Below are 21,142 nucleotides of genomic sequence, written 5' to 3' on the forward strand. Positions count from 1 at the left end.
CAGGCTTTGTCCTGTCTGCCGTGGACATCATTTTCCAGTAAGAAGTCTGAACTGTAATTGTTCTGAGAACACTGTGCAGTTTAGTTCCCCTGGGTATTGTGCTCAGGCATAAGTTTAATTGGAATGTATAATAAGTCACTTGCATTGAAAAACAGAATAAATATTCAAGGCTGCTAAGCTGTTTTTCTGAATGACAACTTGATTTATGATGGRTTGTGCAGGGAAGTGATGGACGTGTGGACAGAGCTGCAGGACATCCATGATGCATATGGACTGAGATACCAGTGGGGTGGCTCCCACAGCAACAAAAAGCTTTTGTGCTCCTTGGGAATCGACACAAGAAATATTGTGAGTCTGTCAGTAAAACTGGCTTTCTAAATAACGAAGATGCTTTAAATGTAAAGTCAGGTGGAAGTATTTTGTGTGAATGCCTGTCTYCTGATTGCATAGCTGCACAGAACATGGCTGTCCATGACAGACCACCTGGCAACCTTTTATATGCTCTGTTAATATTAAAAGTTGCATTAGATTTTAACCATTGTGTTATAATTAATGTAGTATTATTGTTATAATTAACGATACTAAGCTTATGCAAGTTATATAGCATTGAAAAACATTTCCATCACTGACACAGAAACTCTTRAATAAATTCTTTTTCCTTGTTGTTTTATCAGCTCTTTACAGGCAACAAGAAGCAGCCTGTTATAGTACCCATGTATGCAGCAGGACTGGTAAGCTTTCTTTAGTATTATTTTTTTGTTGTGGTTCCAACAACATCATATAATGAAATATATTAAATGACATTAAACACCTGTATGCTGAAGTATGCTGAAGGATATTTTTGTAAGTACAGTTATGGCATAGGCATCAATAGAAATACTAGAAAAGAATTACCAAATAAAGTATTTTAATTTTGTGTGCAAGCAGATACTTGATTTTAAGTAAAAGAAGTACTTAGTGAAAACAGTGAGAAGATAAGATTTGTGATTTTTTTTTTGCTGGTCTGAGCAGAGTAAGTGGTGTTTTTTTTTCTCAAAAACCTGTGCATGCATATGTGTACACACATACAAACCTATGTTTTTATATGATCATTCATAAATGGAATATTAAAAAAAAGTTTTCTTTGGTTTATATTAAGCTGATCTCATTTCGTAGCTTAATTTTGTGGAGTGACTTCTACAGTTTTCTGAGGTCAAGATCAGCTCATGTACTTCTTYGGATGTAAACATGATATTGTGATACAAATAATTGAAACATCTCGGAGCAATTGCTGTTTTCTTCCTGTTTGTGAGCAAGACTATGTTTGCAACACATGCAGTTATTTTTTGCAACAGATTGTTGTTGCTGATTATCTCCTAAATTTTTYATACACTTTTGCACACAATAAACTGGATAGCAGCAATGGTAGGAGTAAAGTGGCTTGTTGCTTTCTGTTGCCACATTGCTTCCTGTCTTTTTCTGCTGTCCAAAAGAATTGATTTAACCAAYGGGTAAACTCAAAGCTCCCCTATTACGGTGTAGAAACATTTGTGGGACAGCTGATCTTGGCGAGTGACTTCCTGAAAATGGTTTAAAATGCTCTAGTTGCAAATCCTGTGCTTTTTTTATTTGGGGGTTTCTAATTTTCTTGGGTGGTTGACATGTCTCAGAGCAAACTTTGAGCTTTTTGTAGATCTTCTGACCCTCAATTTTCTTCAAGATCAGATTTCAGACATTTTTCAAAATACTATGTATCTTTGAAATGTTTGCTTAAAATTAAAAATGGGAATTTAATTATTTTCTTAATGCTTCTTAATGCATTTATTTCAGTGTCTGTAATTATTGTTCTTATTATTCTGATAATTTGATTTGTTTCTTCTGGATTACTTAACTGTTGAAATGGAATGAATGCACATGTACTTTTGTGATGGGTCATTTGATATTTCTGGAATAGTCCRCACACAATTGGGAGGAGAAGACATCACCTTATCAAGTAACTGTTTTCTCCATCTTAAATTACAGTRCTGAAAGTTGAAAACAAGCTCCTGCTCAATACTTGGGTTTCTGTTACTGACTCTAAAATGTTTCTTCTTTCCTGGCCTAAGGATCCAGGATGATTTTCCCCTGCTCCATCTTCTCCTGCCCCTTTCAGTGGAAGTGTCCCAGAGACCATGGTTATCCCCCAAGCCCTTAGTTGAGGGTAGTACTACCTAGTACTGTGTTCTAGTTTTTGGCTTTTGCAGCCCTTGAAATGTCTATAAATGTATAAATGCATGTGTCTGTGTGTGCAAGTGTTTTTTTGTATTTTAAAATTTCGATTATTTATTTGTTTGCTTGTTCAGGGTATGTTAGAACCTACCAAGGAACCTTTGAAACCAATATCTGCAGCAGAAAAAATAGCTTCAATAGGACAGACACCTCCTGTATCACCAGAGATGAACACATGTGCATCTGATCAGTTCCAGGTAAAAAACAAAGAGAGAAGAGTGAGGAGAGGAAAAGAAAGAATGAGGGAGATAATGGGATGCCTTGTCTCTTCCTTTATATTTAAAATATCTAGATGGTGTTTTCAAAGACACCTGTATGTAAAAGGCTGATGTTGCTTGTGTCAGGTTGAAGTCCTGCTCTTGGATCTGCTTTTCATGTGTGACTGGAGGGAGTCCCTGTGATAAGGCTGTAGCAGTTGGTGGCCAGTATTTCAGAATCCTGATGATCCTTACTCTTATACAGGAGCTTGCTCTAAAAGGCAGTGGGMAATTAGACAAATTTTATATGCAGTGTTAGACTCATCTGACCTCTGGCTAAGGTTCTTCATCCTGGCTTATTCTGTAGCTTGTTTTTGGAGGTTGTTCTTCATGTTGGTTAGCACTTGATTTTCTGAATTATTTTATTTACATTTATACTGTTCATCTTCATTTCCTTTTACCCTTTCTTACTTCTTCAGAGTGTCATGAGAAGCAGCCCAGCTGCCTGGAGAGAGCTTTTGGGTGTGGTCATGACAAGCATACGTGCCTGACTTTTTGATTACTTGAATTCTCTTCGCCCTTTGTTCCAGATTTTATTGAATTATCTGTTACACAGAGTTGCTTTACTGGCTTCTCTGCCTTTAAAATCTGATACAAAATGAATTCAGRGGAGTTTGAGTGAGCTTTTGAATTTCCCAAATTCTTTGTTGTTGTTTTGATGTAATGATATTAGAAGTGCATTTAAATACCACGCATATTACAATGTGTGTGGTTGTCAACAAGCTAATGGCATATGCAGAGGGATTTCATTTTCAGTGTCATTACAGTGATGCTCAGTACATATTCAGAGACTCAGCTGTGTCCCTCCTTAGTGCAGGTCTTGTTTAATCCTCCTGCTATGCTTGTGGCTTCTGATTGAAGGCATTCCAGAAAGAATTATTCTTGGGCTACACCTAACTTTAACAGCAGGTACTTGTGAATGTAGGGTTGTTCTTGCAGTCCTTGCTCTGCCATAGTGCAGAGCTCTAAGTATGACATGCTTGTAGCAGAGGAGAATTCTTTTTCATTCTTGAATGGCAGTTTGTCAGTAGGCTCAGAGCTGACATTCTTTACAGCAACACACGTTTGGTGCTTCCTGTGCTGCTTCTCATGTGTAGTGGAACCGAGCAGCTGAACTGGATATAAGAAAAGGTAACAGTAATGATGACTGCAAACAGTGTGGCCTGAAGAAATCAGCTGTGGTAACAAAGTAGATAAATTTCACTGTCTTTTGCAGCATTCTAAGTACCCTTTTTTACAGAGGAGAAAACATAAGCCATACACTAAACAATGTAGAGAGCTGCAAGAGCCTGAAGTAGCAGCGTCTCTGACAAGTGCCATTTTCTCATTTGCTTGACAGTCATAGTGCTGAAAATAAGAACCTCTTCTTACCAGAGTCTCTCTTTTTCTGTAATTATGAATTCCTGCTACAGAATTTCCCATTACTTGTCCCAGTTTGGTCATCTTGCCCCATAGCTTGTTCTGACAAGGCATCTCTGTTCAGTAGTTGTGGTCCAGGAATACATCTGAGAAGCTTTTGTCTGTCTGTCTGCACTGTTGGCATCAGKTTAGCTTGCCCAAAAAGACAAATACTAAAAAAAGCTTTTGAGGAAGAGATGCGTTAGAGCTCATTACCATTAAGAACTCTAGGAGGCCACACTTAGGTGACGTTCAGAAAGTTTTAGGGCATGAACCATCAATTCTTCAACTCAGAGACCTTATTTCTTTCTTGGCCTCATCTTCTGGGAATGATTGGTGGCTTCTGTTTGCTTTGGGAAAATCACATCACATTGTGCAAGTAGCTCTTTAGGAATATTCCAGATTGTGGTGGTAATAAGATGATGTGCCACAACATTTTGTTAGGAACTATGCTATGAACATTGTTAAATATTCAGTGGAAAACCAGGCAATTTTAGTGGACTCTGAAACTTGTTATTCTGAATGCAAGTAATTTAGGTGCAACAATTCAAGTATCTCTTAAAAGTGTACCTGGTTAATGTGTAATTGTTTAGTTAAACTTCTAAATTCCTCCATTTTCAGAATGATGATTTATTCCTATATTCAGAGACTTCAGAATATTGACATTCTTATTGGAAGAAGAGGCTCTGGCTAGTAGATTCCTGTTCTTTGCTTAAGGAAAAGAGTTCTCCTCTGTTCAGAGGCTGGCATTTATGGGTCTTGTATACCAATCAGTGTCTGTGCATGTATGTGTAGGACTTCCTGCTAAGGGAATAAAACTTTGGAAGAGCAACTGATGAGGCCGAAGTAGGAGTGGAAAGAGCAGTTGTACAAACATAGAAATACCTCTTAAATGTTTTTGTTGTTGGCAAACAGAGGAAAGCATGCAGAGGTTGAAAATTGAGAASTTCAGAATTAATAGAATGAGGTAAAAAAATAGCAAATGAGCTGCAATGTTTCTTCCCAGTTATGATGTAAACTCTGAATGTTTTGCCTTCATTCATTGCCTGCAGAGGGTCTCACTGAGTTAGGCTGTGGAAATAGAGTGGACAAATTTCCATCTAAGCCGTTTGAGATATAAGGACAAGGGTTTTGAAATTGAGTTCTCAAGCAAGTTACTGATGGTTTGTCCCATTAGTTTATTGTATAAAGATGATTTTTGTAGAGTCATTCTATTTTATGTTTGAAGGTAGCATCTAAATTCTTCTTTGATCTGTTGTTTATCGTGACAATTGAGGAGTTTATTTCTCTGTTCCTCTGTGCTCATAACTGTGAGGCAGTAAACAGAATATGAAATAATCCCCTGATTAYTGTTGCCTTGATCTAAGCGTGGTGTCTCAAAGACTTCACAGGGCCAAAGTAAAAGGCTCTGTCAAGGCACATCAGGTGTGAGAARGAGTGGCTGCTGAAATAGGCACCCTTTGATTGTGAGGCTCAGGACAGGTACCTTTCTCTTCTTTTTTATACAGCTCTAGTGGGCTTCTACACCACAGTGCCTGCAAAATATATTCCAGTATTTGCCTAAAGAGTGGCTGTCTGGACTTAATGATGACTGCTTTCTCTTGGCTTGATACTCTTTTCTGGTTAATGTTGTTTTAAAGTCTATTCACCTGCTTCTCTTCAGCTTTTTTGAAAAAGTTGATCAGATATTTCTGCTCTTCTGCTGTTGTTTCAAAGCATCRTTTTCTCTCTGTTTGGGACTATGTTTGTTTGGTAGGGTTACCTGCCTAATTTTGCTTAGTCAGTTTTATATTGGAATAGAAATCTGCAGGGATCCAAACCTTTCTAGAAAAAAATTACCAGTGATTCTTTTCTGCAGGTGCCCATTACAGCACATCTGCTTGTATGTAAGGCACTGAATTAGGKATCAGGTTATAATAGAAATATACCTCTTACACTTGCTGGCTATTAGGGACTGAACCTTAATTAAACCCCGTGGGGTGACAGTCTCTAAAAGCACTTTTAATTACATAAGAGACCATCAGGACTTCTAACAATGACAGATGCAAACTACCATATTATTGGCCACCAGCCAAAGGCTCCATCAGGAACTGCTCTCCAGTCATACGTGTGAGAAAGATCCAAGAGTGTGTGCAGCTTTGTTGAYAGAATAAGAAAGATTTGCAGGTAAGAGATGCTAGAGAACTTGCTGTTCTGTTAGATGTGGCAGCTGTGTAAAGGAGTTGTCTGAAAAGAGCAGTTTTCAGAACTGATACAATTTTGATGATGAATACACACAATGAAATGCGTGAATTACTTACATGTGAGGCTTTCTCTGGAATATTTGTGATGCTCATTTGGGGGATGCATCTAAATATTGACATTATATTTGTATTACAAGCCCTTTTATTCTTTTCTCCCAGCTTTAAGACAGCAAAATGCTTCCTTTTTTTATTTTGTTTAATTTTCCTTGGGTAGTTATTGGCACAGACACAAACATTTACATTTTACTCTTTTGGATTATAAAGGCTCTTATATAATACATTCCAAAATTACTGTGTGAAAACATCTCTCACTTGTATCAAAGTGAAATACGATGCAGTAAAACCAGCAGGCATTTTAATTTCCTCTTTCTTACTTCTTTAACATKCAGAGTAGTACTCTGACAGCTGAGAATGCTTTTTCATTTCTCTACTGTGTCCTGTAATCTAAGATGGAGGCCTCGTGGAGTGAAAGCAGTTTGCTCCATTTCTCAGTATTCTCCTAGACTGGGCACTTCTCCTTAAAGCATGTTATTAAAATGATAATTRCAGTAGTCTAACAACTTCACAATCTCCAAAAGGCAGAACATTATATTCCCATTTGCAGAGTGTGTTCCCATTGGCTGAGGTTTCAGTGCCTGTGTTCAGGTGTCCCAGTGTAGTTTTCTTGGGGTTSAGGTCACTAGAAACAGAAAGAAAACTTTCTGTTTAATTAGTTTTTTTCTTCTACCTTCTTCTTTCACTTTGTTTGCTATTGTGTAGACTGGGGCTTGACACCATCCTGTGTAGGTGAGGGTTGCTTTATTTGCCCTCTCTTTTGTAAGGTAGTTGAAGTCAGCAGAGTGGCCTCATCCCACAGAGCAGACTAATACACTCAGTATACTCTCACTGATTTGGAGTCAGATGTGTTTTTCCCCATTTTAGGAGGAATTAGTCACATCCTTTGTCCTTTCCTTGTCAAATATGGGAATGGACTGATCATTAAAGGCAAACAGAAAGCCATTGGTGCCCCTTTTTCCATGCAGCTCTGGCACACTCATCAGTCCTGACTCAGGCCTTTGACACAAACTGAGGAAAAAACCCACTACATTAAGTAAGGGTTGGTAGGGAGCTACTTTGTTTCAATTTGAGTTCCTTTTGCTCAAGGCAGAAAGCCACTAAATTGTCATACTCACCTTTTTTTTTCCTACAAACTGCTTTTAATATTAATATATTTTACATGTGACAAAGTTTAAACAAGCTACTGTTGATAGTCATCAGTACTTCTTCAGGTGAGGCTTCCACACTGCTGATGTTATATCTATATATATTATAGATATATATCTATATATTATAGATTATATCAAATAATTTCAGTGCCAGTAACACCATTCCCAAAGCAAAGTAAAAGGTGAGGAATCAGCTTCTTAACCTCCATGGAGAGAATACTGTTCAAGTTGTGCTCGGTACTGAAAGTATTTTTCAGACATTAGATAGTAAATGTCTTGCTAAGAAAAATCTTTCCCATAAGTAAATAGAGAARTTTCCAGCTCTCTTTGTTTTGCTTCCTGTAAACATGTAGCTTTTTATGGTGAGCTTAGTTGTGCTGCAAAGCTAGCWAAGGTTCCTACAGTCTCAATTAGTGAATCTGCATTTTTATTCAGTGTCAGATAGCTGGAAGTTTTAAAATTAAAAAAATAAAGGCTGATTTTCTACAAAAGCAAAGAGAAGGTATGGCTCAGCCACTAGAAGRTTAACAAGTACTGATGCATTTTGAAAAATATTTCTGAGAACTTCCATTGCTTTTCTTCCATACTCTGTTAGAAGTTGAGGGCGCATCCTTTTCCAATGCTTCATGACTTCACTGGGGASAGAGCAGAATGTGATGCACAGAAGTAGAAAGGTTCAGCTTCTTTCAGACATTTCTGCTACTCTCCCATCACTTTGTGTCCTGAGAGTACAGGAGGACAGCACTAGCAAGTTACACTGCACTTGAACACACCTTCCCTGCAGAGCATGGTCCCTGCTGCTTGCTTGTGTCCACAAGGCTGAACAAGAGGAAATCAAAAGGCAAGGATGGACTCCCAGAAGGAGTCAGTGTTTCCAAGCTCCTCTTGTTCAAGCRTTGCTGCCCGTGGTTTGTATCTAGATCAGGATGAGTTGATTGTGAAAGGATAACAAGTCACAGGGCTTTTATTTTTAAAGGGGGCGGAGTGGAGAGGGTGTTGRTAGCTTGTCCCTTACATGTGAGAATTTTGTTTCCTAAGAGCAAAACAAACCAAAAGAATGATGGGTTGTTTGATGATAAATAATACATATGGTCAAGACAAAGCATGGATGTAGAGACAGCTTTCACTGTTGTAAATTTGCCCTGTGATTGTGTATACATAACTTTTTATGCTAAGTGCCTTGTCTTCAATGAAGTTTCATTTTCAACGATGCCTTAAGGTTTGTTATTCAATTMATATGTTTCAGTTAATTTGCAAATCCTGTTTAAGTTAGAAGTTACYTAATCTGTCCTGTTCAGAATTTAATGGACTTCCTGTCATAGAACAAATCTACTTTGAATCTTTAGTGCATATTATGAAAATACACACCTCCCAGAAGTTGGGGCTTGATCATTTAGTTATCTTTTTTAGTGTTTAGACGCTAAAAAATCTGTTGTTTGAACTGCTTTGCATTGTTATAACCTGAACTGACYATGAAATCTGATTTCTGACTTTTCAACTCTAGGAATCTCTACCACCTGTCCAGTTTGACTGGAGTAGCAGTGGCCTTACTAACCCTTTAGATGGTACGTCTCTCCGTAGAGCCTCTAGCACCAGAGCTAGAGATAAGAAAGCTACAAAGTTCAGACAAACATCTATCTGCTGATTATTTTTTTTTAATATATACACACACACATATATATAAAAAGATATATAATACTTATTTCTTACTCCTAACTTTGGAAATTCAGGCTTTCTTTCTGATTAACAGTGCCCCTATGTGAAGTATTGCATAGTTTGAAAAATACTAAGTTAAGTATTATTTTAGATTCCTGTCATATGCTAGTGACACAGTGGCAATATTAGCACTTCATTATCTATAACTGCAGATTATAATGAAACTGAACAAATGAGCATTTTAGGTTGATGAGTTTTACTTCTTAAAAGTGTTTTTGAGCAGTCAGCTCTCTCTTTAGACATCCTCTGAATGACAAACTTGTGTACAGTGGCTACTTCAAAGCACAATGTTTTAACTACAAACTGTTTGCAAAATACACATTTCCTGAGCTGAAAGCTTTCAGATTGAAAGATAATTTTATATTTCAAAAATGTGACTTCATTCATTATCAATTTTGCTTACACTAAAGAGCTAATTATAGCTAATACATTAAAGAGGTAGCTACGAACTTATTTGTATCTGTAAATGTATATAGTTATCACCTAAAAGCCCTTTCACCTATGTCTATTTTAATAGCATAGTGAGTTGTGCCACTGCCTCCAGTGTCAGAAATGTAAGTGCATGCAAGGGAAATAAAACAAGTTCTGGAAATTTATTTGATTGACAGACTAGAAACTTATAAAGAAACTCCTTGCTGGCAGCACGTAATTGATGAGGCCCAAGTTCAGAGGCAGGCTCAGATGAAGTGCATCTCTTACTGCACTGGTGCTGCCACACTGTGTTGTTGCAGAATGTGTGGGGTGTAAGAGTTTGGATAGCAATATCATGGTGCTGAAGGAAAGCCTGGATGGACCCTTTTGCTGTTGTCTGGTGTCTTATTACTTCAGTCAATCATCATGCTTTCTTTTTAACAAACGACTTTAAAATGTATCTTGGTTTGATTTCTGATTTAGTACTAAAGGGGAACAGTATAATTTACCAGTGAGGAACTGGACATAAGAGTGGCATTTGCTGCCCAGTGGTGACACTGCTTTAAGATAATGGTAATTAATAGCTTAAAGCTGCTAAATACAATTTTGAATGTTTTTTCTTTTTGTTCTTTGCTATTTGAGGATCTGCTAAGTTTTTCTGATGAAAGAATGGCTTTCAATTTCAGTGAGGGGAGAAAAAGCCCACTGTGCTTTAACTATCAATTGACCTATATATTGTTTCCCTTTAACTGGTCACATCTCTCTCTCTCTCTGGGTCGTGCTGATTCTCTTTCATTTTTAGATTGAAATAAATATTTCTATTTTAAAGTTATTAGTGTTGATTTCCTTGCTGCATTGTACATGAGGAAATGTGCACTGAATTAAGTTGTTAACATTTTAGAAGGTACAAACTAATACTGTAAGCATTGTTTTCATGTCGATTTTTAAATTGCGTACTGAGTACTAATTATAACTTGCATGTTCAAGTGTGTGTCTTACCCCTTTTTACACATAAACCCCTCCCTTGGCTTACCTTCTATATGGCTGCCTACCAACACGGTCACTGAATTTCAAGCTAGTGGAGGTTCCACTCTTCTGAACCTTGATTTCTTTGGGCCCGTGGATGACAGTAGCTCTAGCAGCACCACCACAATCCCAGGTCAGCAGAGTGTTAAAACCACAACTGTAAGAATATAACGACTTACTAAAAGCATGAGCACATCACTTGACTTTCCTACAAACAAGGAGAACTTTTACATTGCATTTTTCTCTAAAATGTCTTTCTACTGCGTTTTTCCTTTAATCTGTGTTCTGTTTTCTGATGTTTTGTATCGAGTACGAAGTATTTAAAAGGTACTGTCAGCTCTGTATTTGTCACCYGCTGAAGGAATGAATGGCTTTTATGCTCTTGCAAATAAGATGTTAAAACACTTGTTTCAAATGGGAAATTCCAGCAGTTAACTCTTCTGAGCACTTAAGAAAATTTTAAAAATTGTGTAGATGTGGCAGTTCCTAAAATATGAGGMTTGCCCTCTTCTCTGAGTGCCTCCAAATTACAGGATTATGGTATTGTTTGGAAGCCATGTGTGAATATATATTTATGGAGCTTGATTTATCACAACCCAGGAGGCTGTGGACTACTGCTAATAATAAAGTGAAAAAAGTGTTTTAACAGCCTTTATAATAGAAAAGAAGGATAGTTGCATGTTTGTGGGATTTCAGAAGTTTATGAATGTTAATTTTGAAGCCAAAGCACTTTATCTGCTACTTACTCCCTTAAAAAGGAGATGAAAACACCATTCTCTCATTGAATAAYGCGTGAAAGTAATTGAATTCATTTATCACGTGGTTTTTACATGCTCTTGAATATTTTGCACGAGCTTGTGGAAACCTACACTTTGAATAAATTGCTGCAGGAATTTCAGGGAATACTTTGGGGATCTGTTCCAGTGCATAGGTTAAGTTGATAAGGCAAGTATTCTTTCAATACAGTGCCTGAAGCCATGATAATCAATTTCTTCGTGGGAAAGATACTTTTCCTCTTAGTTATCTTAATTTTAAAAATCAGTTCATAARATGTTTAGGATCCTCCCACATTTCAAATAAATGATTATAATTATAATTGTATTTTTTGTTTTCAGAAACACATTTTTTTAGTTTTAAAATCTAATCACTGAAAGCAATTTTATGGCATGGCAGTCTAAATTACTTTTTATTTCACCCTTGAGAAATATCATTATCAGATGAAAGAGGGCAGATTTGTCATGGAAGTGACAGCTAGCAAAGTCAAGGTGCTTGAGTCCTACAGATTCTTTTGTGTGTGCAAGTCCACTGACACAAGTCACCAGTGCCCASTGCATGTATTATTGCTCATGTAGTTGGGTACATGTATTATTGCTTGTGCAGAAGGTGTGCACACTGGAAAGGATTACTGGAGGAATGTTCTGTTAGCCTTTTATTGCATTTTATTTTTTATTTTATTTCATCAAGTTACAGGTATTACCACCTTCTCTGGTATGCCCTATAGTGCTTTTTTCTTTTTTTCTTTTTTTTTTCCCCCTTTTATTTTGGTTTGGCTTTGTTTTTGTTTTTCTTCCTGACTTGTTTCTGGGAAAGTCATTTGTTTCATGGCTTGCAGCTCGTGTGTTTGTGTGTGTGTTCAGGAGCTTTGTGTGGGGTTTGGTTGGCTAACTTTCCTTCAATATCTCATTAAGGTTTTGCTTTCCTTAAATATTCTCTCATCATCCGAATGAAATGGAGAATATGCAACTCTAAAAAAATACAGAAAATAATTGAAAGACAAATTGCTAGATTTTTTTTGCTTAAAGAAGAAACTTTTATTAGAAGTTCATTCTTTCTTTGGAGATTTAGTTTTACTTGCTGTAGATTGATACTGGATTCTTCTCAGTCTGATTTCATSAGTAACCAAAATAACTTTTTAACAAAAATTTCATTCCACATCATGAACAGGGAGTTACTCATTTCTAATATGTGCCCACTGATTTGGTGTATTGTTTTATTTTTCATGTTAATAGTTTAACATAAATGTAGCTGAGTAAGAGGTCCCTAAAGAATAGTAAATTGAGCAGTGACATCCCAATTCAGGACTGTAAATGGGAATACCKAAATGATGTAACTCATAATGTTGCATTTAATGTTTGTTGCAGAGTTGCATGTCAGAGGGCTCCTTCCTTCAATTAGCTTTCCAATTTGTACCTTAATGGGATTTCGCAGGCTTCTGCAAGTCAAAGTGTATTTCTTCAAGGCTTCCTCTCCCTGATTGAAAGTGGATATTTTATGGAATTTTCGGGCTTTTTCCTATTTCTAAGTTCTGTAAACATCTGACATTACCAGAAGTCTTGGTATACTGGTCTCAAGACCATACATATTTTGATGTTTTGCGTGGAACTGGATCAAATCAACTGTGAAAATCCAGACTTTAAAAAAGAAAAAAAAATGTTCAAAGAACAGCTGATTAATTTCTGATCAACTCATATTATATGAAACAAATTTTCTCCCCACCTCCTGCAGCTTAACAGATGATTTCCTTGATTTTGMATTTTGGTCAGTTTAGTTTCCTCATAAGAAAAGAAGTATTGACTTGTGCCAATAGGATAAATGGTCAAGACACTGCTTGGGGAGAGCTCATGCAAAGCAGGTTGGAGGATGATTAATATCATCTATTAGCACATGCAGTGCTGCAGTTAATGGTGGTAAAGGCAGGACAACAGGCACTGGCATTTATTTTATTTAGTAATACTTTGGTATTTGAGGAATACCTCTAAGAGCACCTTCATCCTGGGAAATAACTGAAAGGAGGAAAGGGAGCACAGACTACAAGTTTTGGTAGTGCTATACATGTATGTAGGTTTTTTAGGAATTTTTTAACTGTTTTTTTAATGCCATTCCACTTCTGTGTTTCATTAAAGCTGCTTTTCCTCACTTAAAATTTCAACACAACCCCTGGTGGAAAAAAAAAACCAGATGCTAAATGCACTCTATTGCATGCCAGTGTTGTTTGTAATCTCTAGGTGAAGAGTTGGTCCCTGCTAACATGCAGTGTTCTTTTAATACAGGCAGTTGAGTTGGAGTAATTGAAACAATCCATTTTGGCAAAGCTGACATTTTTATAGAAGTTTCACTTTTAAAAGTCAGTCAAATTGGTTTTGTTTACTCACAGACTGAGACCTTGTATGCCAGACTTGATCCAAGGTGTGTGTTTTGTACTACAACTAAAAAAGCTGCTGAAAAAGGATGGGGAGAGAGGATGAAGCTTSAGAAACACAAACATGTTCTGTCATGTTCTTTTCATGTATCTTGAAATTATAAATGATTCAGATGTTTACAGAAAACAGTCTCTAGCAAGTTGGTCTGTGACTAATTATGACTCTACTTGCCTCGAACCATCACTGATTATTATTTTATACTATAAGGTGTGGATCCTGAGTTGTATGAGTTGACAACCTCAAAACTGGAAACTTCCAACGCAAGCARCAGAGTGACTGATGCATTTGCAAGGCTCATGTCCACAGTGGAGAAGGCAAGCACGTCCACAAGGTAAATACTCTTCATTGCACATTTTTCTTCTAAGTGTGGCATGAAATGTGAGGTGTGAACATGTGTGCAGTTTTAGGGCAGAAGTTCCTGAATGATCAAAAGGCTTTAAATTTTAAACCTGAAGTTCACTGTATTGTAGTTCATATTTCAAATTATTGTAGAWCTCTAAAATAAGATGGGAAAGAGTTCATGAGCTAAGGGAAAATGATCACCAGGACCTAAGGGTGACAAGCTAGAGCCAGAGATTGAACTGGAGGAAGCAACTTCCTGGACACCAGAGCTGGTTCCTAAAAATGACAGGGTGAACAGAATCACTGATTCAATGACMTAGGACTGAGACAGGAGATTCTCCCTGGACTCTGTGTCATTTATAAATGCAGAACGTTTCACAAGTAAAATGACAAAACAGACTGATAATTATGACTATATTTGTCCCTTCACAAATRTTTCTAGCACCTGTCAAAACTTCAGTGGCCAAACATCAGTTTAATTTTGCTGTTAAGAATACGAATTGGGCATGTAGTTGGATAGGGTGTCCTTTTTTCTTCAGTGGAGCACACATGAAGTAGTTTTGTGCTTTTTATGGGTAGAATCTATAGAAAGGTTTTCGGGCATCAAATGTCTTTCTTGAAGTCTGGCCTGTTGAAAGGGTACAGAACAATCTCCATTTATAAGTTTGCATTCTTCAGATTTTTTTTTCTGTGTATCTTAGCAGTAGGATCCTGGACTGTCYTAACATATAATCAATGTCTGTGCCCATTAAAAGAAATGCTGAGGGATCTTTACCAAGTAAAATATTGGTTTCTTGGAGGCGTGTGCCACAACATGCAACAAGTAGATGGTAACATATCTTTGCTCCCAAATGAGCTTTAGGGTTTATTCAGCACTCTCAAACTAGATGTGTTTTCATGCAGCAGCCCTTAGGAGGAGGCACTGGGACATAGCTGGCTTGCTTAAAATTACTAATTTGTGATTTTCAAGGGGGTTTTTCTTATAAAACATGCTCTGTCATTGAGAAAACTGTCTTCCTAGTTTTCCTGCAGTTATAATTTTGAAAGTGAATATAAAATCAGCAAGCCATGAAATTTCAAGGGAGAACCAGTAGAGGGAACTCCCCACTTGGATGCTGATTTTTGGGTCTAGTATTTTGGATTGCCTCTTTTTCTGTCCATGGAGTGCACATACTCTTCCTGGAGATAATCTAGTGGAAAAGTTTGACTTTCACGGATTAGAAAACATGATCACATTTGAAATACTTTTGTATTATGTTCTAAGCCTAATTTAAAAGTGACCACAGCAGGACATGYAAACTCCAAATGTATCTTTATCTGCACTCATAGGTTTGTACCTTGCTTTAAGATGTCTTGGTTTTTTGTTTACAAAGGAACAGGGAAGTCTGCTTTGCTTAAATAAATGTTGACCCTCATTTTTCTGTATTGATTTTTTAATATGAGGGGATTGGGCTTTTTCCAGTGCTTTTACAATGCACTTGAAAGCTCTTACTTGTGCTCTTTATCCAGATGTCAGAGCTCTTCCCCCATTCTGGAGAGCATTGCTTACTGACAGGAATTGGTTCTAGATCTGTGGTGTAGCAATTTATCAGGCTTGGGACCTCAGGCTTGGAGGCTAAGTTCAGACACACACAAGCATTAGCTGTTTTCAGTGTYTAATACATTTTGTATGTTCTTATCAACTCTGAACTTAAAAAAAAACCACCAAGTGCTTTTTCTTCTCGATTTAATATTTTCTGAAAGAAAAGCAGTCTATATTTTCAAGCTAGAAACCTTCAGAGAAATAAGTTATAGTCTCAGCAGCATACCAAATAATGCACACAATGTTAGCTTTTTATAATAAATTTGGTTTTCTTTTCAGTTTTTTTAAGTCTTTTGTAATGAACCAAAGACTTTAAAATAGGAGTAGATGCATACAGTCAGTTCAAAGAGGGTGAGGTTCACAGACCAGCCTGGGAATACAGACTTTTAAGCATTCCTGATAACTGACTGGGGAGGATAAAACCAGTGGATAAAATCACTTTGATGGCAACTTCTGTTGTGCTGAAGTTATCCCATGTTGGTAACTTGGCTGAACTCAGAATCTTTAGGGTAAAGTTGAGAGTGAAAATACCAGTTTTCAGCTGTAGGAAGCCATGTGAATAGTCATCTTAGTCATCTTTGTCTAAAATAGCCCTGTGTGTGATTACAGAGCCATCTCTTGAACCAGAAAGTCAGTTTTTCCAAAGGAAAGTGTTGGGAGAGGAGGGGAAGCTTGCCCTCAACTTGAGCCTGAGACCTTGATGGCAGCAGCAACTGCTGAAGGTCAGGGATCCAGTGCAGCATTCCACAGAAACTCTGCAGCCTTGCCTAGTTCTGTTTAATTGGCACAGATCAGAAGTTTATCTGCTGGTTTTTTTTTTTGAAGGAAAGCAGAGCACTGGTACCTTTCCAAGAAATGGCTGAAACTTTCATTTCAACTGGAAATACTCCTTGGGGATGGTGTTGGATGGAGCAGGCTAACCCTTAATTACAGAGTGTTTTTAAAGTGCTTTTCTCTAATCAGCTCATTGCTGCTGATAAAGCCTGGCCTTGCTGGTGCTATCCACARAACCCTTTGCAAACATGAGAGGTGACTGAAGCTCTGAAAGACTTGAATGCTGCAGGAAGGGGTTGGAATGCAAAACAGAATGGTGACATGCAAGTGATGGATGGACAAAGCAGTCTCTTTTTCTCRCTAAATTTTCTTCCAACAACTCTCCTGTCAGTCTGGTTCATGTCTTGGGGCTTAGTTAACATGCCTTTGAAAAGGAAATGTAATGCCCACAGGTGGAGGGGCTGGTACAAATGCTTGGGTAGGGGTATCCCTCCTGTCCTTTTTGGGAGAAAAGTGTAAGAGATAAGAGGAAGTGTAAGAACAAAGATGGATGGTGACAAAATGTGCTGTAGAGGATAGTTTTAAATCCTGAATGAAGCAGGGAGCTTGTTTTGATCCAGGGATGAGTCCTTTCATGGATTTATAATCAAAAGTTCTGATTCCAAAGCAGACAGAAGTAGTACAGCTGCCACTGTCAGTCTTCWCACTTGGGTGTCTGTTCTTTAAGCCACAGCACCTAGAAATGAGGAGGCATGAGCAGAAGATCTGCAAGGGTCCCCTCCACTGATCAGGGCTCAGCAAAAGAAGTTCTTGGTAACAGGAACATCTTCAGCAAAAGTGTTGCCTGAAATTAATGCACAGTTACTTCTCTTGCCTCTATTAAAGGACATCACAGTTTTTAGGCAGATTGCTAAATTTTAAGGGTAAAACCTATCWGCAGTGATGATGCTACTTGGTCTTTTAAATTTAGAAAGTTAGTGAGGAATTCTTTAGGGTTGCTCTGGTGATATTTGCTACCATGAGTCTTGATTGTTACCCAGAAAGTGTACTTGCAGTGTCCAGTTGTATTGCATTGCAGAGGAACCTGAAATGAATTGAGAAATTGAGAATTTAGGCCATCTCACCCCTTTCTGCACTGAGATGATTTCAGAAAAGAGTTTGAGTCTCACTACTGAGTGAATGTGTCTAGCTCTGTCTTGGTCATAGTTAAGTAACGGTGGCTGCATGAGTGTGTTAGCTTGTCCTTCTTTATAGATAGTTATTACATTGCATTGGAGTAGGTGAATTATTGCCAAGGGCCTCCAGCTGGAAGGGGAGCATTCAGGAACAGGGTGAGATTGACACCTGCCTGGGCTCACTGTGTGCCTGCCCTGCAGAGACCAGCTAGCATAAATCCTGTGCTAAAGGTCCTGCATGTGACCATGGCACAAAATGCAGCCTCTGGGACCCAGCAGTGCCATTCCTTAGCATGCTGTAGCTGAGCAGAGGAGGAAGAGGACTATAAATAGCAAGGAGTGTGATGAACAATTACAGGAACATCTCCAAGGCAGCTCTCTTCCTTTGGCTTCCTCTGGCAAACCTTCCTTTGTTAGCTCTAACTTCTGGATCGCCAGGAGTTTGTACCTTTAAGAGGCTTGTGGTAAGTGATTATTAATAGTGGCACCAGATACTGATAATGCAGTGGTGGGTGAGAACTGCATTTCAGCAGCTCGGAGATAGTCCTTTGAGTGCAAACAGAGCTGACTGTGAAGTTGTTAGAGGAGGCACATATTGCCTCTCTGCTTCTTCCTTCAGTAAATCCAGCATGCAGCTTTGTTTATCCTTCARAATTTGGTAATCTGCCTAGTCAGTAGCTCGTGAAATTCCACTGCAGCAGAGAAAAAAAAAATATTGGTATTCTGTGAAGGTAAGTCAGATTTAGTATTTAGACTGCTTCATCTAGAGAACTTTCATCAAGTGGAGATTTCAAGTAGCAAACAGAAGTGATAGTTCAGTGGCAACACAATGGTCAGTGATGGTGATCAACACAATTGTCAGATGTCAAGGATGARTTTGACTCCAGCTCTTTTTTTCTTGTAGCTAAGGAATTCTGAGACTGCTGTGGAAGCAAACATATAACCCCTTGCTTTCCCCTGGTCTGTGCTSAGCTGAGGAAGCAATCCTCATGGGGGCTGCTGCTTCATGATTGGAGTGGTCATTGCCCTCTCATGGGCTTGGCTTAAAGTCTATAAATCAGACCAGATACAGAAAGAAAATTTCTGATGTGTTCTAGAGAAAGCAGTTTATTTCACTTAAGCCTTTGGTCTCAGTTTTTTTCCCGAAATGTGAGGGAGCTTATTCAGCTAGAATTTCTTATATCATTAYAGGATTTAGAAGGTGTCTTATTGGAACATTATTGGAATAATGTTTGATGTAAAACTGAGAATTTCTAGTAGTAGGCAGTGTTCTCCAAAGATAAGGCAGGTGTGTGTCAAGTATGTTTGGGCAAAGGAGGGGGGTCTGTAGCAGTCTGAGCCAGGCTTCATTTTACTTGGGAAGTGTGAGTTTTTTGCATAATAGTGAGAACCAAGCAACGTGGGATTCAGACCTCTTTATTCATTTGTGCTCAGTAATTCTTGTGAATAATGCAAAAGGCAGAGTAAACCCCAGTGATTCTCCAACTGCTCTATGTATCATCATGGCCACTCATACTCCTGCACTTCAAAGCGAGTAGATAACTGAGTGGTACACTTAGCTGTGAGGCACCTTTTGCTGCTGATGAATCCTGAGGGGAAAAAAGGGTTTGTGGATGACAATGTAGAGGGCATGATGTGCAGTCTGAGARCAGTCGTGTTGAAAACACAGCATAAATGCTTTTAAAATTCTTGAGAAGTAACATCKGAGTTTATTAATGTTCTTTTCCATTTTATTTTTGAAGATTGTACCAGATTTAGGTAGTTTAGAGCTAATTTGCTCCTACTGTTTTATCTCTTGAATATGGGCATGGCTGTCTCTTGAAGTGAGTCTCTTGACTCTCAAAGCTGCTAAAAAAAAATCTGTAAAAATTATCGTTTGAATAGGACTTTTTTTCCTCATTGCAACAATGTACACAGGAACATTTTGCTGACTCTTTCTGCTAACACATTATTGGTAGGCAGGTAGGTATTATAACATTAGACTACCTTCAAGTAGCTTACAGAAGTGCCTGTCAGTGGGAGACAAGCTGACAGAACATTGCTTCAATCAGTGATTCTTCCAGTGATCCCAGGGATATCAGGTACTGGATTAATGCACTTTGTTCTTTTCTTCCCAACAGGAAGCCTAAAAAGGAAGAACATCTTAGTGAAGAGGCTGCCAAGGTGATTTCTAGCCTTCCTGACTTAACTTTCATGCATGCCAAGGTGTTGATGTTCCCAGCTACATTAACACCTTCAACAAGCTGCCAAGAAAAGGTAGACTAAAGTGATGTGAATTGGACGTTTTCTATTGATTTTTTTTTTCTTCCCTCCGTGGGTCGTAAAAAGCAATCTTGCTTTAATTAAAAAATATCAATTTCAGATGATTTGTTGGTAAGCAGCACTAGAAAGGTATACATAGTAATGTATATTTATTTACATACTGGAGCCCTAAATTTATATTAGAAAAAAATGTAAATAATTGGGGGTAAATCTTTTTGAAGATCTATTCTTTTTGTTGTGCTGGGCTGTATACATTTATGTCTTTGTGAAATACACTGGTGGTGTCCTTCTTAAAAAACTTTAAAAAGTTCCAAAAAAAAAAAATCCTATAAACACATAATGAAAACTTCAATCTTCACAATCTGTGAAGTTCCCCCTAAAGACTTTCAGATTGCATTGAGCAACTTTTTCTTTCCTGCATATATTGAAATACTTCTTGCTGGAAAAAAAAATCAAAAGGTTATGTTGTCCCTTTTGTGGGTTTTTYAGTTATTGTTTCTTTAAAACCCAGTAATTTATTTTGTGTTTTAACAAGCTTAAGATGTGTTTTTCCTTTTCTTTTCCCCCTCCCCTCCCCCTGTTTGATTGGTTGGCTGATCAGTTTTTATGTCCTTGAACTTCAGTAGTATGGCTCTGTCACTATATAGCCTTTTGAAAGGTATGCTGTCAGTAATTTCTTGTTCCAGTTATGGATTACTGTCTGAACACTTGATTTTTTTTTTTGGTCATTAGAAGGTCGTCTGCTTTTAATCAGTTTGATTTGGAAAAGAAGGACCAAAACAATATGAATGTCTTACAATGAAATTTACCTGTTAAAAAATTTTATGTTCTGTTGTACCACTATTCCTGTTTGATTTTGCACAGTGTAAAATGACATAATCATAGATTGCTATGGTTTTAGGCTGTATATACAGTAAAAAACTATGGGTTGTAAATGTCTGGGGAAATTCCTATGGAAAAAAGAGAGCTATGTCGAAGAACCTCTAAAAAGGTCAATATGCATGCCCAAGGTCTTTTGAGATTTAAGTGTGTAAATTTCCTTTTAGCTTACACAAAATAAAATAATTTAAAAGATACGGATGTATAGAGCCTCCTATCTTGTTTTTCAGAGTGTGTGCATTAGTCACCTTTCTGCTGGTGGTAAAATTGATGTTCTGCATTAGCACTAGCACCTTCCAGTTTGTGTTGCTCAGTCCCACACACCACACAGGCAGGGTCTTGCAGACTTCATTTCAGTTGTCCTCTTTATTGTGTTGGGAGTCAGTGTTTTAATTCTGTCTCCAGTTTCCCTTCTGGCTTCTAGG

The 21,142-nt window shown here is 37.8% G+C and overlaps 1 protein-coding gene across 3 annotated transcripts in view; it reads left to right on the forward strand.

The window, feature by feature from the left end:
* Positions 1–20,914, forward strand: part of AFTPH (aftiphilin) — a 41,877-nt gene extending 20,963 nt beyond the window's left edge. The window contains exons 4-10 of one of the 3 annotated variants that reach the window (XM_057383395.1): positions 222–348; positions 675–731; positions 2,322–2,444; positions 8,855–8,915; positions 10,553–10,636; positions 13,911–14,034; positions 19,697–20,914. In XM_057383395.1, the coding sequence (XP_057239378.1) occupies positions 222–348; positions 675–731; positions 2,322–2,444; positions 8,855–8,915; positions 10,553–10,636; positions 13,911–14,034; positions 19,697–19,841 (721 nt within the window). In that variant the 3' untranslated portion in view covers positions 19,842–20,914. Of the gene's footprint in view, positions 1–221; positions 349–674; positions 732–2,321; positions 2,445–8,854; positions 8,916–10,552; positions 10,637–13,910; positions 14,035–19,696 lie in introns of those variants that run through there. The other 2 variants (XM_057383396.1, XM_057383398.1) reach the window with 2 other exon arrangements.
* Positions 20,915–21,142: the final 228 nt, after the last annotated feature.

This window comes from Malurus melanocephalus, unplaced genomic scaffold, assembly GCF_030028575.1.
Source record: "Malurus melanocephalus ecotype Western Australia unplaced genomic scaffold, MMel_1.1 scaffold_630, whole genome shotgun sequence".
In the NCBI taxonomy this organism is placed as follows: domain Eukaryota; kingdom Metazoa; phylum Chordata; class Aves; order Passeriformes; family Maluridae; genus Malurus; species Malurus melanocephalus.